Here is a 13,743-nt window from a genome sequence, read left to right on the forward strand (position 1 = left end):
TATCAGCAGAACATGTGACACCATTGTCGGGCATGCAACATTCAAATATATGATCAAAATTGAGACAAACGCAACTGATTACATATTTGATTTTTATTTGAAACGATTCATGACAGTTGTTACTGTGAGAAACACACATACTGACATTATGAAGCTTGACAGGATCAACATAAGCATTCCACAAAATGGGTAAATGTCGGAATACAACTTTTGGAGGCCATTTTAGAAATCAATTTAATTCTCTTTACATATTTTTTAACAAAACCCCTACAGCGTATGCCACTTTCCGTGTTATGACAGCTGCCCTGTTGTATGTTCATAATTTTTGATCCAGTTTCAAAATGCTACTTGTTTTAAATGTGAAGAATCAAGCTACAAAAGTGATCAACCCCTATTGTCACCAAAACTGAAGAATGACTCTCGAATATGAAAGCTCCAATATTGGTTTTACAGCACATGTATATAAAGATGATTACGCATAGAACTATTATGTTCACTGATATCTGTAAATTCCCCTCCACACATTTACAAACGAAAAAAACAGAAAATGCACTACATCTTATAAATGCAGCAAACACAAAGAAGAAAGCAAATTCCTTAAACAAAACAAAGAAAAACACAGAGAAAGCTCTCTAAATCACAAATAGCTCACAAGTGTGTAATTTAGACTTATGATTTGTGTATGTCATTTATACACATACGTCTTACGTGTTGCTTGTACACAAATCATATGTTTGCGTCACAATGTCTGCATAATTATGTGATGATGAATATTAAGGAATCTTGCAAGTTTATAATGTGCTCTTACTTTTCTAATAACACTTTGACATCAAAAACCCGAACACATGAATTTAGAACATATCCATCTGGGATGATCACGGTAATGCATACAATAAAGTTAAAACAAGCAAACATTGTTATATTATCAAGTTGAAAAGGTACAAACCCTCATAGATTGTTAATGATGGCTACTGTTTCTATATATTTATCTATCTATACATCTAAATAAAAGAGAGTGTCTGTGTGTGTGTGTGTGTGTGTGTGTGTGTGTGTCTGTCTGTGGTCGCCATACCTCTGAGATGGCAAGAGGCAGGAACAAGATAGTGTGCACGTACACTCCCTAGGTGCCGCAGATGTGCACCTGGGTTTTAGTTTCTTGATTCATTGTTTCCTTTCTCAGATTATGGACCTCCCATTTATTGAATACAGCCTATATGGTGCAAGACCAGTCCAGTGCCTACTGTTCACCTGTAGCAAGCACATCATGCCAGTGATATTAGAGACTCGCTATTGCTCCTATGAGGGAAAGAAATGAAGAATGAAAAATTAACTGGACAGTTCTGGAAATTTCCAGAAGGTAAGGGAGATAACTCTTTTTTTTGTATCCAAACAAAGGAGGTAAAGCTAATGATAATGGGATAGCGAGCGTCTTGAATTGCTACAGGGCTCCGCTTACTCCCGGGCGAAGCCGGGCTTAACTGCTAGTCTATGTATATATACGACTTGTGTCTGTCTGTCTGTCTGTCTGTCTGTGTGTGTGTGTGTGTGTGTGTGTGTGTGTGTGTGTGTGTGTGTGTGTGTGTGTGTGTGTGTGTGTGTGTGTGTGTGTGTGTGCGCGCGATGCACGGCCAAAGTTCTCGATGGATCTGCTTCAAATTTGGTGGGCATATTCAGGTACACCCGGGACAGGACACAACCTGGTCGATATTTCAACACGTGCTCTCAGCGCGCAGCGCTGAACCGATTTTGATTCCACCTCAGCTACCCGGGCCCCCATACCGACACACCAAAGCCAAAGTTCTCGGTGGATCTTTTTCAAATTTGGACACCGTATTCAGCTACACCCCGGACACAATATCATCGATGAGATATTTCAACACGTGCTCTCAGCGCGCAGCGCTGAACCGATTTTGGTTTTTCTGTTCATTTCACCATTCCCAGTAACTCTTCCTTATCTTCTCCATGTTTTCAGCGTTTACCTCCCTTCCTTCGTATGGTGCACTATAGTATGAGGGGGCATCTTCGGATATTCCCGGCGTTCTGTTACTATTTTTAGAAGGTCACCGCAGTGTCCAGAACGTAAATTGGACCCGTAAATTATCCTCACTGTAAAAGTGCAAAGGTCGAATCAATTTATAGCCACGCGAAAAATACACTGTCATCTATCTCTCTATATATACGGCTTCTCTGTGTTTGTGTGTGTGTGTGTGTGTGTGTGTGTGTGTGTCTCTCTATGTGGGCAACACCTGTGGATTGTTCAGTTCTGTTTGTGATGTGGTCTGGCGGCTTTTGTGTATTTGTATGTACTGGCCTTCCTTTGAGAAGCCATAACAGTTCAAAAGGGCTTAGAGATAAGCTCTAAATTGCTCAATCCTGTTTGAGTGGAGCTTGCCTCCAAAGGTGATTAACACGGTTACATTCGTCGACAAGGATGGGACTCGATATGGTCAGGAATGGCATTATGGCCACTGAATCATTTTCGTGCTGTTCCCATTCCACGAATCTGGGAGGGACCTAAGCTTGGCGGGTCCATTGTTCGGACCCGGCAAAGCCGGCGTACGGCTCTAAGTACTTCTTCCCGGCGAAGCCGGCTACCCGGCGAAGCGGGTATTCATCTAGTATATATATACGGCTTGTGTCTGTGTGTGTGTGTGTTCGCGATACACGGCCAAAGTTCTCGATGGATCTGCTTCAAATTTGGTGGGCATATTCAGGTAGACCCCGCGGACACAACCTGGTCGATGAGAATTTTCAACACGTGCTCTCAGCGCGCAGCGCTGAACCGATTTTGGTTTTTCTGTTCATCTTCCCAGATCCATTACCAGTAACTCTTCCTTATCTTCTCCAGTGTTTTGCGTTTATCTCCCTTCCTTCGTGTGGCGTCAATCCATATTCCCGTTACTATTTTTAGAAGGTCACTGTCCACAACGCTCAATCCATATTCCCGTTACTATTTTTAGAAGTTTTCCTTCGTGTGGCGTCAAACACGTACGGTGCGCCACTCACCCGGCGACGGCGAAGCCGGCGTACGGTGCGCCACTCACCCGGCGAAGCCGGGTATTCGGCTTTACTTCTTCCCGGCGAAGCCGGCTACCCGGCGAAGCGGGTATTCATCTAGTAAGCAATATGTTTCTTAATCAAAAGCAAATCAACTAATTCTGAGTAACATGTTTGAGTAACTAAGAACTATAAACACAATTTTATAACATCAAATGAAAACTATACAAAACAAATGAAAACAGAGCTAAACTACACTGTAATTTTACAATTCAAGGCAAACAAAAACGCCTCTTTCTCGGCAATCTGATTTAGAAAGACCAAACACAGTTCAGCCAAATGAAAAATGGCCTTGTAAACCTTAAAGTGTAGGACTGACAAATTCGTTAGAAAAAGAAAATACAGACAAGTTTGACATTTTGAATAGTTCTCTGTGCGTGTGTCTCACACAGCAACAAACGCCCGCCTTTTCAGCAGAAAACCACGTGAATTATATCTCTAACAAAGGGAGTTATATTTGAAAAGAGGCAACCTCAATTAGGAACTTGCCTGGGTTTTTTTTTCAACTTCTACTTGTGTACCAATGAGATTAACCTTCGCCCGACAGGGTTATCGACTACACACGGAAGACATCGTGGGGCCGGGCGGACCCATGCTTCTCAAAGAAGGAAAAATATGCATACCCTTCCGTAGACCCATGCTTCTCAAAGAAGGAAAAATATGCATACCCTTCCGTGGACCCATGCTTCTCAAAGAAGGAAAAATATGCATACCCTTCCGTGGACCCATGCTACTCAAAGAAGGAAAAATATGCATACCCTTCCGTAGACCCATGCTTCTCAAAGAAGGAATAATATGCTTACCCTTCCGTAGACCCATGCTTTCCAAAGAAGCAAAAACGTACATCCCCTTCCGTAGACGCCGTGGTTACATTTCCGCGAGAAGTAATTAAATTAAATTATTACTTTAATTATTTCCGTACGGACTAAAGCTTCTCAAAAAAGGAAAAAACGTGCACACCCTACTGTAGACGTCGTGGGGCTGTGTGAACCCACATTGTTATGTATTAATTTCGCTCCACGCGACTTGCTTATTAACTCCAATATTAAACAGATCGTAGAAAATTATGTTTACAGCCAATATCTGAAGGTTTGTGATTTCTCTCCCTAGTTTTTATGTAAGTTCCTTCAGTTTGAAAAACATGGGTCCGCACGGCCCCACGATGTCTTCCGTGTGTAGTCTAAATTTGACCTTGGTTTGCTTATTACTTCTCGCTGATATTAAATGATCTTTTAGGACATAAAAGCTTTTTACGAGTCTGAGGCATTCTTAAAAGCTTATTAAAAAATTCCAACTGGTTTAAGAGATATTTGCAATCCCTTCTGGGTCCACACGGACCCACGACGACCGGCGAAGGTTAAGATAATAAACGTAGCAAAAACATTAATGCGATAAATTTCGTACCCCGACAAAGCATTCATTCCCGTATAATTTTGTTCAAACAATCAATGCCATGAAAGGTTATCTGGCACACTATTCGGATCAGAGATTTTTCTTTTACTGCAGTTTCTTGACCGCCACTCCAGTAAGAGAACCATGAACCTGTGACGGATTTTAGAACATTTTCCGGAAGTTTAAATAATATCTGAAGAAATAACTTAATGATCCGATATTTTATCTGAAGGACGTCTGGCATGCAGGCATAACATCCTGACATTTTCATAGCAATATATCAGTTAATTGCTTAAATACAGATCTGTTTATCATAGTACTCCTTAAAACTGTCTCAAAACCGCTGGTTTGACACTAATCTACACCTGCATCAGCAGAAATGGCAGAAAACACGAACTACAAAAGATAACCCTGATTCAGTGTTGGTGATGAAAATCGCCCATGATCTTCGGGTTTTGCCTTTTTACCATATTCGTACAGTTACATCAGGCTATTCCTTATCTTTTTGCTGTCTGTGAACTAGAGGCTCTTTTTCTTTGCCACATCACACCAAAGTGTCCAAACTAAGTTTACCACAGCTGCTCACTCCATCAAATTTCGGACGCAACATGGCGGGCGTAGCCGTGATCTGGACTGTTAGCTGGATGGAGGTAGCTGTCTGTGGGTGCTGTTGCTGCGACGGTCGGTAGGGGTCTGCAAGGTGCTGCAACAAAAAGATGGCTCGAATTTATCATCACTCACTCTTTTGGTTCTAAAGAATATTAGGGCCGAATTTAGATTGAACACGAGGGTAGTCATTTCTTGTCATAGCATCTGGACAGATAGACAGACAGACAGACACACAGACACACAGACACACAGACAGACAGAGGCAGTGAGTGTGTGAGAGAAAGAGAGGAATAGGGAGAGACAAGACAAGACAAGACAAGACAAGACAAGACAAAAGATGTATTATCGAGGGTAATAGATGCGCAAGATATAACAATAAACGAGAGAGAGAGAGAGAGAGAGAGAGAGAGAGAGAGAGAGAGAGAGAGAGAGAGAGAGAGAGAGAGAGAGAGAGAGAGAGAGAGAGAGAGAGAGATTCAGATTCAGATTCAGATTCAAAACTTTAATACAAAGGGATAAAGGTTTTAGGCAATGCCTAATCTTCCAACCTGTCCCTTTTAGACATACATGACATTATACATTACAATTATATATTTATATAACATGTATTGAACAGCCAAACGAATAACTAATTAACTAAGAATTTGTAATCAGGTTAAAAGTAACAAAACACTAGTTATAATAACGTGGTTCATTGATTAATAAAATGATGATTAAGATGTTATGCAGTAACAGTTATGATTTTAAAGCGTAGGGAGAGAATTATTTTTGACAAAGATATTTTCGAACATTTTTTTTAAAAGATGAAAGGGTTTGACATGTTTTACAGTACATTGGAAGTATATTCCACACAAGCGATCCCCAGTAGGATAAACTAGATTTATACAAATCAATGCGTGGGAGCGGTAGCGTATAATTCAAAAGCCTCGCTCTACCAGGAGGACGCTCAAACAGGTCTTGGATGTATGAAGGTGTTTCATGGTTGTACATTTTAAACATGAAAACACTAGCATTTAAAAAGAACTGCTGATGTAGCGGAAGAATGTTCAGTTGAGTGTATTTTTCTTGAGTAGTCATATTGGGATCTCGGTTTAATAACTTTACACCTCTCTTGTGAAGTGTGTTTATTTTCTTTATATGAACATCACTGGCATTGCACCAGACAGTAGATGCATAGCAAATGTGAGAGAGACAGTGTGCGTGGAAAAACATTTTGAGTGGGAGAGAGAGAGAGAGAGTGGGAGAGAGAGAGAGAGAGAGAGAGAGAGAGAGAGAGAGAGAGAGAGAGAGAGCGAGCGAGAGAGAGAGATCCTCCAGACTAACTTACTCGGAGGGGCTAACTCGTCAGGCGCTTCCTCCACTTTAGCATACAAAGATTCGGGGTTGACGTTATCATCAGCACTCCACACACCGAATCCGTCAGCAGTCTGAGCGTCGTAAGATACGTTGCTGATGGCAAATGGAGCATCACCCAATTGACCAAGACCGGTGTACGGACTTAACGGGGCCTGGTTGCCCTTCCCTCTTTGTCCTGGTCTGTCATAAGTTGGATGTTCTGAAGCAGATCATATTTCGTTTAAACAATATCAATTTGAATTACTCTTCCTCATCCAAAAACTTCATAAAAGGCTGCCTAAAATGCCAGGATTAAGAGTGGGGGAAGGGGTGGGGTGTAGGAGGAGCGGAGACGATGATAAAAGTAAAACCTCATGGGAATATGGCAACCCACGAACGAAATATAAGATAAAGGAGAATAACAATTAATTGACATATTCATAATGCCACATAAAACGTTTAAGACACAAATAGAGAATATCTGAGGGTGAATGTGTTAAACAGACATTCACACAACAACAAAAGAACCATACATTCACATTAGCAAACTCACAGACACAGAAACAGAGAGAAGAACAGAGAGAGAGAGAGAGAGAGAGAGAGAGAGAGAGAGAGAGAGAGAGAGAGAGAGAGAGAGAGAGAGAGTCTGAGACAGAGAGAGACAGAGAGGGAGAGAGAGAGAGAGAGAGAGAGTGTGTGAGAGAGAGAGAGAGTTAAAGGGGAAAGAGAGAGAGAGAGACAGAGAGAGAGAGAGTGTGTGAGGCAGAGAGAGAGAGGGAGAGAGAGAGAGAGAGAGAGAGAGAGAGAGAGAGAGTGGGAGAGAGAGAGAGAGAGTGGGAGAGAGAGAGAGTGTGAGACAGAGAGAGAGAGGGAGAGAGAGAGAGAGAGAGAGAGTGTGTGAGACAGAGAGAGAGAGAGAGAGAGAGAGAGAGAGAGAGAGAGGGAGAGAGAGAGAGTGTGTGAGAGAGAGAGAGAGTGGGAGAGAGAGAGAGAGAGAGAGAGAGTGTGAGAGAGAGAGAGTGGGAGAGAGAGAGAGAGAGAGTGTGAGACAGAGAGAGGGAGAGAGAGAGAGAGAGAGTGAGTGTGAGAGAGAGAACTCAGAACTCAGAATTTTTATTGTAAACCACACTGTTGTGTTTGTACAAGGGGGGAGTAGAGTTTCCATTTCAATGTATACTCTCTCAGAGACAAGTAAGAACAAGTGCATATACAGTGCTAAGGGTTGAAACATATCGATCGGAAATCATTTACACACATTCATTTTAGCCTAGCAGTTGCTGTCGATGCCTGAATGCATAAAATGTATACCGGGAGAGTGCCCACAACCTACTTTTGTTTTGTGTTAGTAGTATCTGCATTGACGAGTTTTCGAGTTGACCAATTTCAAAGACATTTTCCAAGTAAGTTTCTCTTATATCCGAGTATACTGGGCACTTAAAAAGAAAGTGGTGCTCGTTTTCGTGAGGGTATCTGCAAAGTGGGCAAACATGGGAACCGTTTGCAGAGTATCTCTGTTTGTTGCACATCAAGGGTGAAACCCCAAGTCTGAATTTTGTGAACACTTTTTGAATATATGGATTGTCTATTTGGTCAAGGTACCTTTCTCTTCCAAAATCAGGTTTAAACAATTTGTATGTGTCATACCTCTCACTGTCTTCCAGCTTACTATGCCAGTTCTGGATAAAGCAGTCTTTTAGGCGTTGTTGAAAAGCCTTGATAAAGTGTTTTTCGTTGCCGACATAGCCGTACGTCCACACATGTCCAAACCCATTTTCACATAGGAGGTTCCTGACCCTAGCGGACCAATTGTCTGTCCCTCTGTCTGCCATGTTCCTCATCATCACATGGGCCATTTTTACATATCTTGTGTTGGGGAGGCGATTTAGCCGCAACCAGTATTTAACGCATCTGGTAGCAGCGAGAACTGATAGGGGAAATCTACCGAGTTCTCCGTATACCATGCAGTTGGGACTTTGAGGGGAAACACCTATTATCCGTTTGCATGCGAACATGTGTACCTTTTCAATGTTAGAGCAATCAAAACAACCCCACATTTCTGAACCGTATAGCAATATGGGGGTAATCTGTGTATCAAAGAGTGTGAAAAAAAGGTTTAGATCATAACATCCAATATTCCACAGAACTCTAAAAATGTCGATAACACCACGCTTAGCTCGTACAATAGAGTCTTCAAAGCATCGTTGGATGGAAACTTTGGTGGTCAAGGTTAAGCCGAGATATTTATACGAGTTGGTAACGTACATGTTGTCGTGACCAAATGTCCAGGCTTCGTTTTTCCCCAAGTATCCACCGTTGCGAAATACCAACACTTTTGTTTTTTCTTTGTTTACCTTTAAACCTAATCTGTTGGCAACTTCATGCAATATATTTAGCTGGTTTTGTAGTCCCACCGGTGTCACTGAGAGCAATGCTATGTCGTCAGCAAACATCATGATAAATAGTTCAATTTCACCCGGGAGAAGTTGAATTCCATGCCTCCCTTTTAGAATCATTTCAGACGCAAGTTCGTTAATCAAAAAAGAGAACAGGCTTGGGCTTGCCAAGCATCCTTGTTTGAGACCTTGCATACACTCAAAAAAGGCCGTGTAGTCAGAGTTACACCGAACACAAGATAATACGTTTGAGTACATTGCTCTGAGTGTTTGAAGCATTTTGCCCCCAATGCCGATCTTGAGCAGTACATTCCATAGTACATCTCTTTTGACAGTGTCGAACGCCTTTTGAAAGTCCACAAAGGCCACATACAGTTTCTTGTGTTGTTTAAGTTGCTTGCTTACAGCTGCGTATAACGTGAAAATATGGTCCACTGTCGTATACCCTTTTCTGAACCCAGCTTGGGACTCAGACATGACATTGTTCATTTCAGCCCACTTAGTCAATCTATTGTTAATGATGGCAGTATACAGTTTACTGACACAGCTTAGCAGCGACACGCCCCTGTAATTGTCAGGGTTCTCATCGTTGCCTTTTTTGAAGATTGGGTGAATAATGGCTTTGGCCCACTCAGCTGGGTATGTTCCTGTGCGGAACAGTTTGTTAAAAAGCTCTACCAGGTAAGTAGTAACATCATCACCTGCGATGCGAAGCAACTCGTTTGGGATTTCATCTATACCGGTTGCTTTGCCTTTTTTCAGCCCTCTAATGGCTTCTCTTACCTCTCCTTCAGATATATCTTTATTTAACTCGTCCATGTCGAGGTCCGGAACCTCTTCCGCGGGTAACTCGGTTTGTTGAACTGGAGTCGCTCCAGCAGCTAAATTATTAAACACGCCGTTAAAATGGTTAAACCAGTCATCTTTACTAATACTAGGCGAGCTTCTTCCCTTTCTCTTGAATTTTCTAATTTCCCTCCAAAAGCTTTGAGGGTCATGAATGCTGGCAAGTAAAAGTGACACTTTGTTCTGTTTAAATGTAATCTTTTTATTTTTCAGCAGCTGGTTGTACTTCTTCCTTTCATCTAAATATACCGTTTTACATCGCTCTGCTTCTTTTTCACATTCTTTAAAACTGATTTTATCTGTTCTCTTCTCCATGTCAAGAGCTGTTTTGTTTTTCTTGTACCTTCGAAGAGCTTTTCGTGTCAACCTTTTTTGCTGTTGACATTCAAAGTCAAACCATTTGTTTTTCTCACCGACCGAAACAGAACCATTCTTAACAGTAATTTCCATTGGCTTAGTAACCTCCTTAAGGGCACTGGTGAACAACTTTACTGATCCATCGATATCCCCACTTATCATCTGCCCCGCCTCTTCGAGTTTACCAGCGAATGATTCCGAGTCAATAAGCTCTCTTACCTCATGTTCTTTATGTGTATCCCATGACATCTTAACTCGTACCCCTTTCTTTGTTTCGTTTTCTGTTTGCCCTGTGTTCTTGTTGGTGGGGCCTATAAGTGTTAAGCATAGCGGCATATGGGGGGATTCAATTCTCTCTTCGACGGTCAAGTCCAGGCAGAGGGATGATAACTCTTCTGAGATGATAAAGTAGTCGTTTACACTATTTCCATGTCTGGATATGTATGTAAAATGCTTAGACGAAGAGGGCGTGCAAAAACCATTTAGCAGACACAGACCAAAACTAGAACATAACGACAAGAGTTCCCAGCCAAACGTGTTAATTGTCCGATCCTCTGACAATCGAGAAGGACTATACAGAACTTGATGGTTGCACGGGTCGTCTAACTGATTTTCTGAGTCAGCAATAGCTTGCAAGGACCCAGTTCTTGCGTTCATGTCCCCACATAGGATGATGTAAGCTTCTCCATATCTTTCTAACATGTCTAACATACATAGTTCAGTTTGTTCAATGTGACATTTGGCTTGGGAGGTATCATAGTACGGTGAAGTTTGGGGAGGGATATACGCAGCTAAGTATATAACATCTTTGTCCAGATTCCACAGTGTCTTCGATATTTTGAGACAAACCATGTGATCGTACGTTACCTCAATCGCATCAAATAATTTAGCTATTTCCTTTTTTACCAGTATAACGACCCCACCTGACCTACGGCCTTTGTCAGTCAGTTTGACAGCCGAGCTCGAAAATACTACAAAGTCGCAGAACGTGTTACTCAAAATGAACGATTTATCCAGGAACGTTTCAACTAGGCAAACGACGTTAAAGTTGTGTATATAACTCACGAAATCGGGGTCTGCTATTTTCGTTGCAAGTCCATCGATGTTCCAACTCAGGAAACGAATGATACCCTTTGCGCTATCTCTCGGTGCGCTGTTTGGCCTATCGTTGCCGCACCGTCACGTGTTGTTGTTGTCTCTCTGCTTGTCGGCGCTGCGGCCCTGACGCCGGTGAGTGCCGGGGTCAGGATCACCCTGCGTCCCAGGAGCAGGCGCTCCGTTGCCGCCGCCAAGCATGATGTCGATACGACCTTGGCGCTGCGTCTTGGTGCCGTGGCCAGAGGTGGGGCCCGTCTGTAGCCTGCTGCGCGTCTTCACGCCTGGAGGTTCGGCTGTGGCCGTGTTTCCGTCACCGCCATCCAGCCGTGCCCTCGGTACGCCACCCAGATCCCCGCCGCGCCCGCCACTGTCGTGAGGGTGGCTGCTGGTCGTCGGAGAGCTTCTACCCCGCCCCCTGCCCGCAAGGGGGTCCCTATGGTCAGCGTCACGCCAAAGGGGGGTAAAGCCATCTGCGCTGGAGGTGGAGGGGCTGGCAACAGGGGACTGGGGCGGCCGATGGGGCAGCGCTGGGAAGTCGTGGGACGAGAGGGCGTGTTGGGGTGAGTCCCGTGCCGGGTCCCGCTGGCTGTCGTAGGGTGGGTCGCCGTCTGCACGCTGCACTGGACTCCGCTGTCCTCCGTCTGCGTGGGGTTGGGCGGGCTCCATGCGGTCGGGGGGCGGCGCTCTGTGGCCGCCTCCCATCCGCGATGACTGTTGAGGTGGGAACTCCTTCGTGAACTCCTTCGTCGTCGGCTGCATCCCTGGTGGCTCAGTGCCTGGTGGCTCAGTGTGGTGTCGTGGTGGTGAGGGTTGGGGTAGGGACGGGGTCGGTGAAGGTGTTGGGTGTTGGGGCGGGGTTTGCAAAGTGCGTGGGGGGTTACTGTGACCTGGCGGTTGAGGGTCGGTTCCCCTGCGTTGCGCTGGTCCCGTGGGTCTCCGCCTGAAGCGCTCCTGCCTGATGACACTGCCGCTGGGGACATCAAAGACGAAGACGGCTTCATTGGTCATCAGCTTGTCGTACGACAGGGTTGCTTTGTAGCCTCTCTGCCGCAGGTCCCGTTGGGTGGGCAGAAGCCGTCTTCTCTTCTCCTGCACTGTTTCGGAAAAGTCCTCACGCACGTACACATCACAATATATGTCTGAGTCTTTCAGGCTCCGTGCCTGTGAAAGTACGAACTCCTTTTGCTTATAGGACAGGAACTTAGCAACAGTCACTTTGCCAGACCTATACACTCTTTCCAGATCTATTTCTTCCCTAACTCCCATGCCGTAGCGTATAAGTTCCAAAATCTTCTTTTCATTTTCTTCCCAAAACTCACATTGGTCTCTGGTTCTTACTGTGTCCAGTCCTACAAAAATCAGATTGTTCCTCCGACTTGAGTTGTCCAGATAATCCTCTTTCTGTCTTAAGCTTTCGAGCTCACCTCGAAGTTGCTGGTTTTTTGTCTCTAGTGTCTGGAATTTTGATGCGAGATCTCCAACATCATTTGCCAGCTGATCATATTTGTGTTCAAGGTTGGTAAGTCTTCTCTCTACTTTGTCTTCTACGCTCTTAATGCGTTGTTCTATTTTTTGTCCTTGGTGTGCGTTCGAAGCCTCAATCCTGCCAACAGCCTGTTTGAGAGTACGGGTTATATCGGACTGAATACTCTGCATCGCGTTACTCTGTCCCCTGTCCTGGTCACTGTGGTACTGATGGTTGCTGTTGCCTTGCCGGTCATAGTGATCTCTCTGGTTTGACTGCGAATGAAGGTAAGTGTCACTTTCATATGTGTGCCTATCACTCCTGCCGTAATACGGCCCAGGGTTGGGTTCGATGTCGCCACACGCCAACAGCAGGCCGGCGGTGATGAAACAAACAGCGATACACGGAATTGACAATACCTGCCCAGTGCAACGAAGCGACAGTCTGTATCTTGATCCTTCGGCAGAAGTTGGAAGAAATGTCCTCGTGAAGCGGAGAGCAGTAGCCAACATCAGGAAGGAACGATGAAGGTATGCCACTGACGAAACCAGGTGAGTTGTGCCAATACTGTCACGCGCTATGTTATGGTCCGTGCATACGGTGAACAGTAGCGTCAACACAGCGCAGCGGAAAAAGCTCAGTGGTAACTGTGTTGTTAGTTTTTTTTCACAGTGGCTTTGCGTGCTCTACGGCCCATAAAAAATTGAAAACGCCAATAAAATGTTCCACAGACGGCCCTTGGGACCGAGTCTGGCACCGGCATGATCAGCAGAGCCTAGCGCATCCTTGAAACAAAATTTGGCACTCGGCGATACCTTAATACTTGTTAGCAGTCAAAATTAACAGAAGAATCCGAGAGCTACCTAGAAACACGTCTTGCTTCATCGTGCGATGTGCTCACCCCCCGAGAGAGAGAGAGAGAGAGAGAGAGAGAGTGTGTGAGAGAGAGAGAGTTGGAGAGAGAGAGAGAGTGAGACAGAGAGAGAGAGAGAGAGAGAGAGAGAGAGAGAGAGAGAGAGAGAGAGAGAGAGAGTGTGTGAGAGAGAGAGAGTGGGAGAGAGAGAGAGAGAGAGAGAGAGAGAGAGAGAGAGAGATACACTTGTATCGCACAATTACACATACAATCGCATACACAATCATACTCGCACTTATAAGACAAAGCAAGAAAGAGGCGGAGACAGACAAATAAAG

General features: G+C 44.2%; 1 protein-coding gene across 1 annotated transcript in view; it reads right to left on the reverse strand.

Moving 5' to 3' along the window:
• Positions 1-4,380: 4,380 nt before the first annotated feature.
• The window catches only part of LOC138947158 (uncharacterized), a 43,901-nt gene continuing 34,538 nt past the window's right edge, over positions 4,381-13,743 (reverse strand). Inside the window, exons 13-14 of the mRNA XM_070318598.1 lie at positions 6,386-6,613; positions 4,381-5,152 (exon numbers count right to left, since the gene is read on the reverse strand). Of these exons, the coding sequence (XP_070174699.1) occupies positions 5,040-5,152; positions 6,386-6,613 (341 nt within the window). The 3' untranslated portion in view covers positions 4,381-5,039. The remainder of the gene's footprint in view (positions 5,153-6,385; positions 6,614-13,743) is intronic.

Source organism: Littorina saxatilis, linkage group LG14, assembly GCF_037325665.1.
Source record: "Littorina saxatilis isolate snail1 linkage group LG14, US_GU_Lsax_2.0, whole genome shotgun sequence".
In the NCBI taxonomy this organism is placed as follows: Eukaryota; Metazoa; Mollusca; class Gastropoda; order Littorinimorpha; family Littorinidae; genus Littorina; species Littorina saxatilis.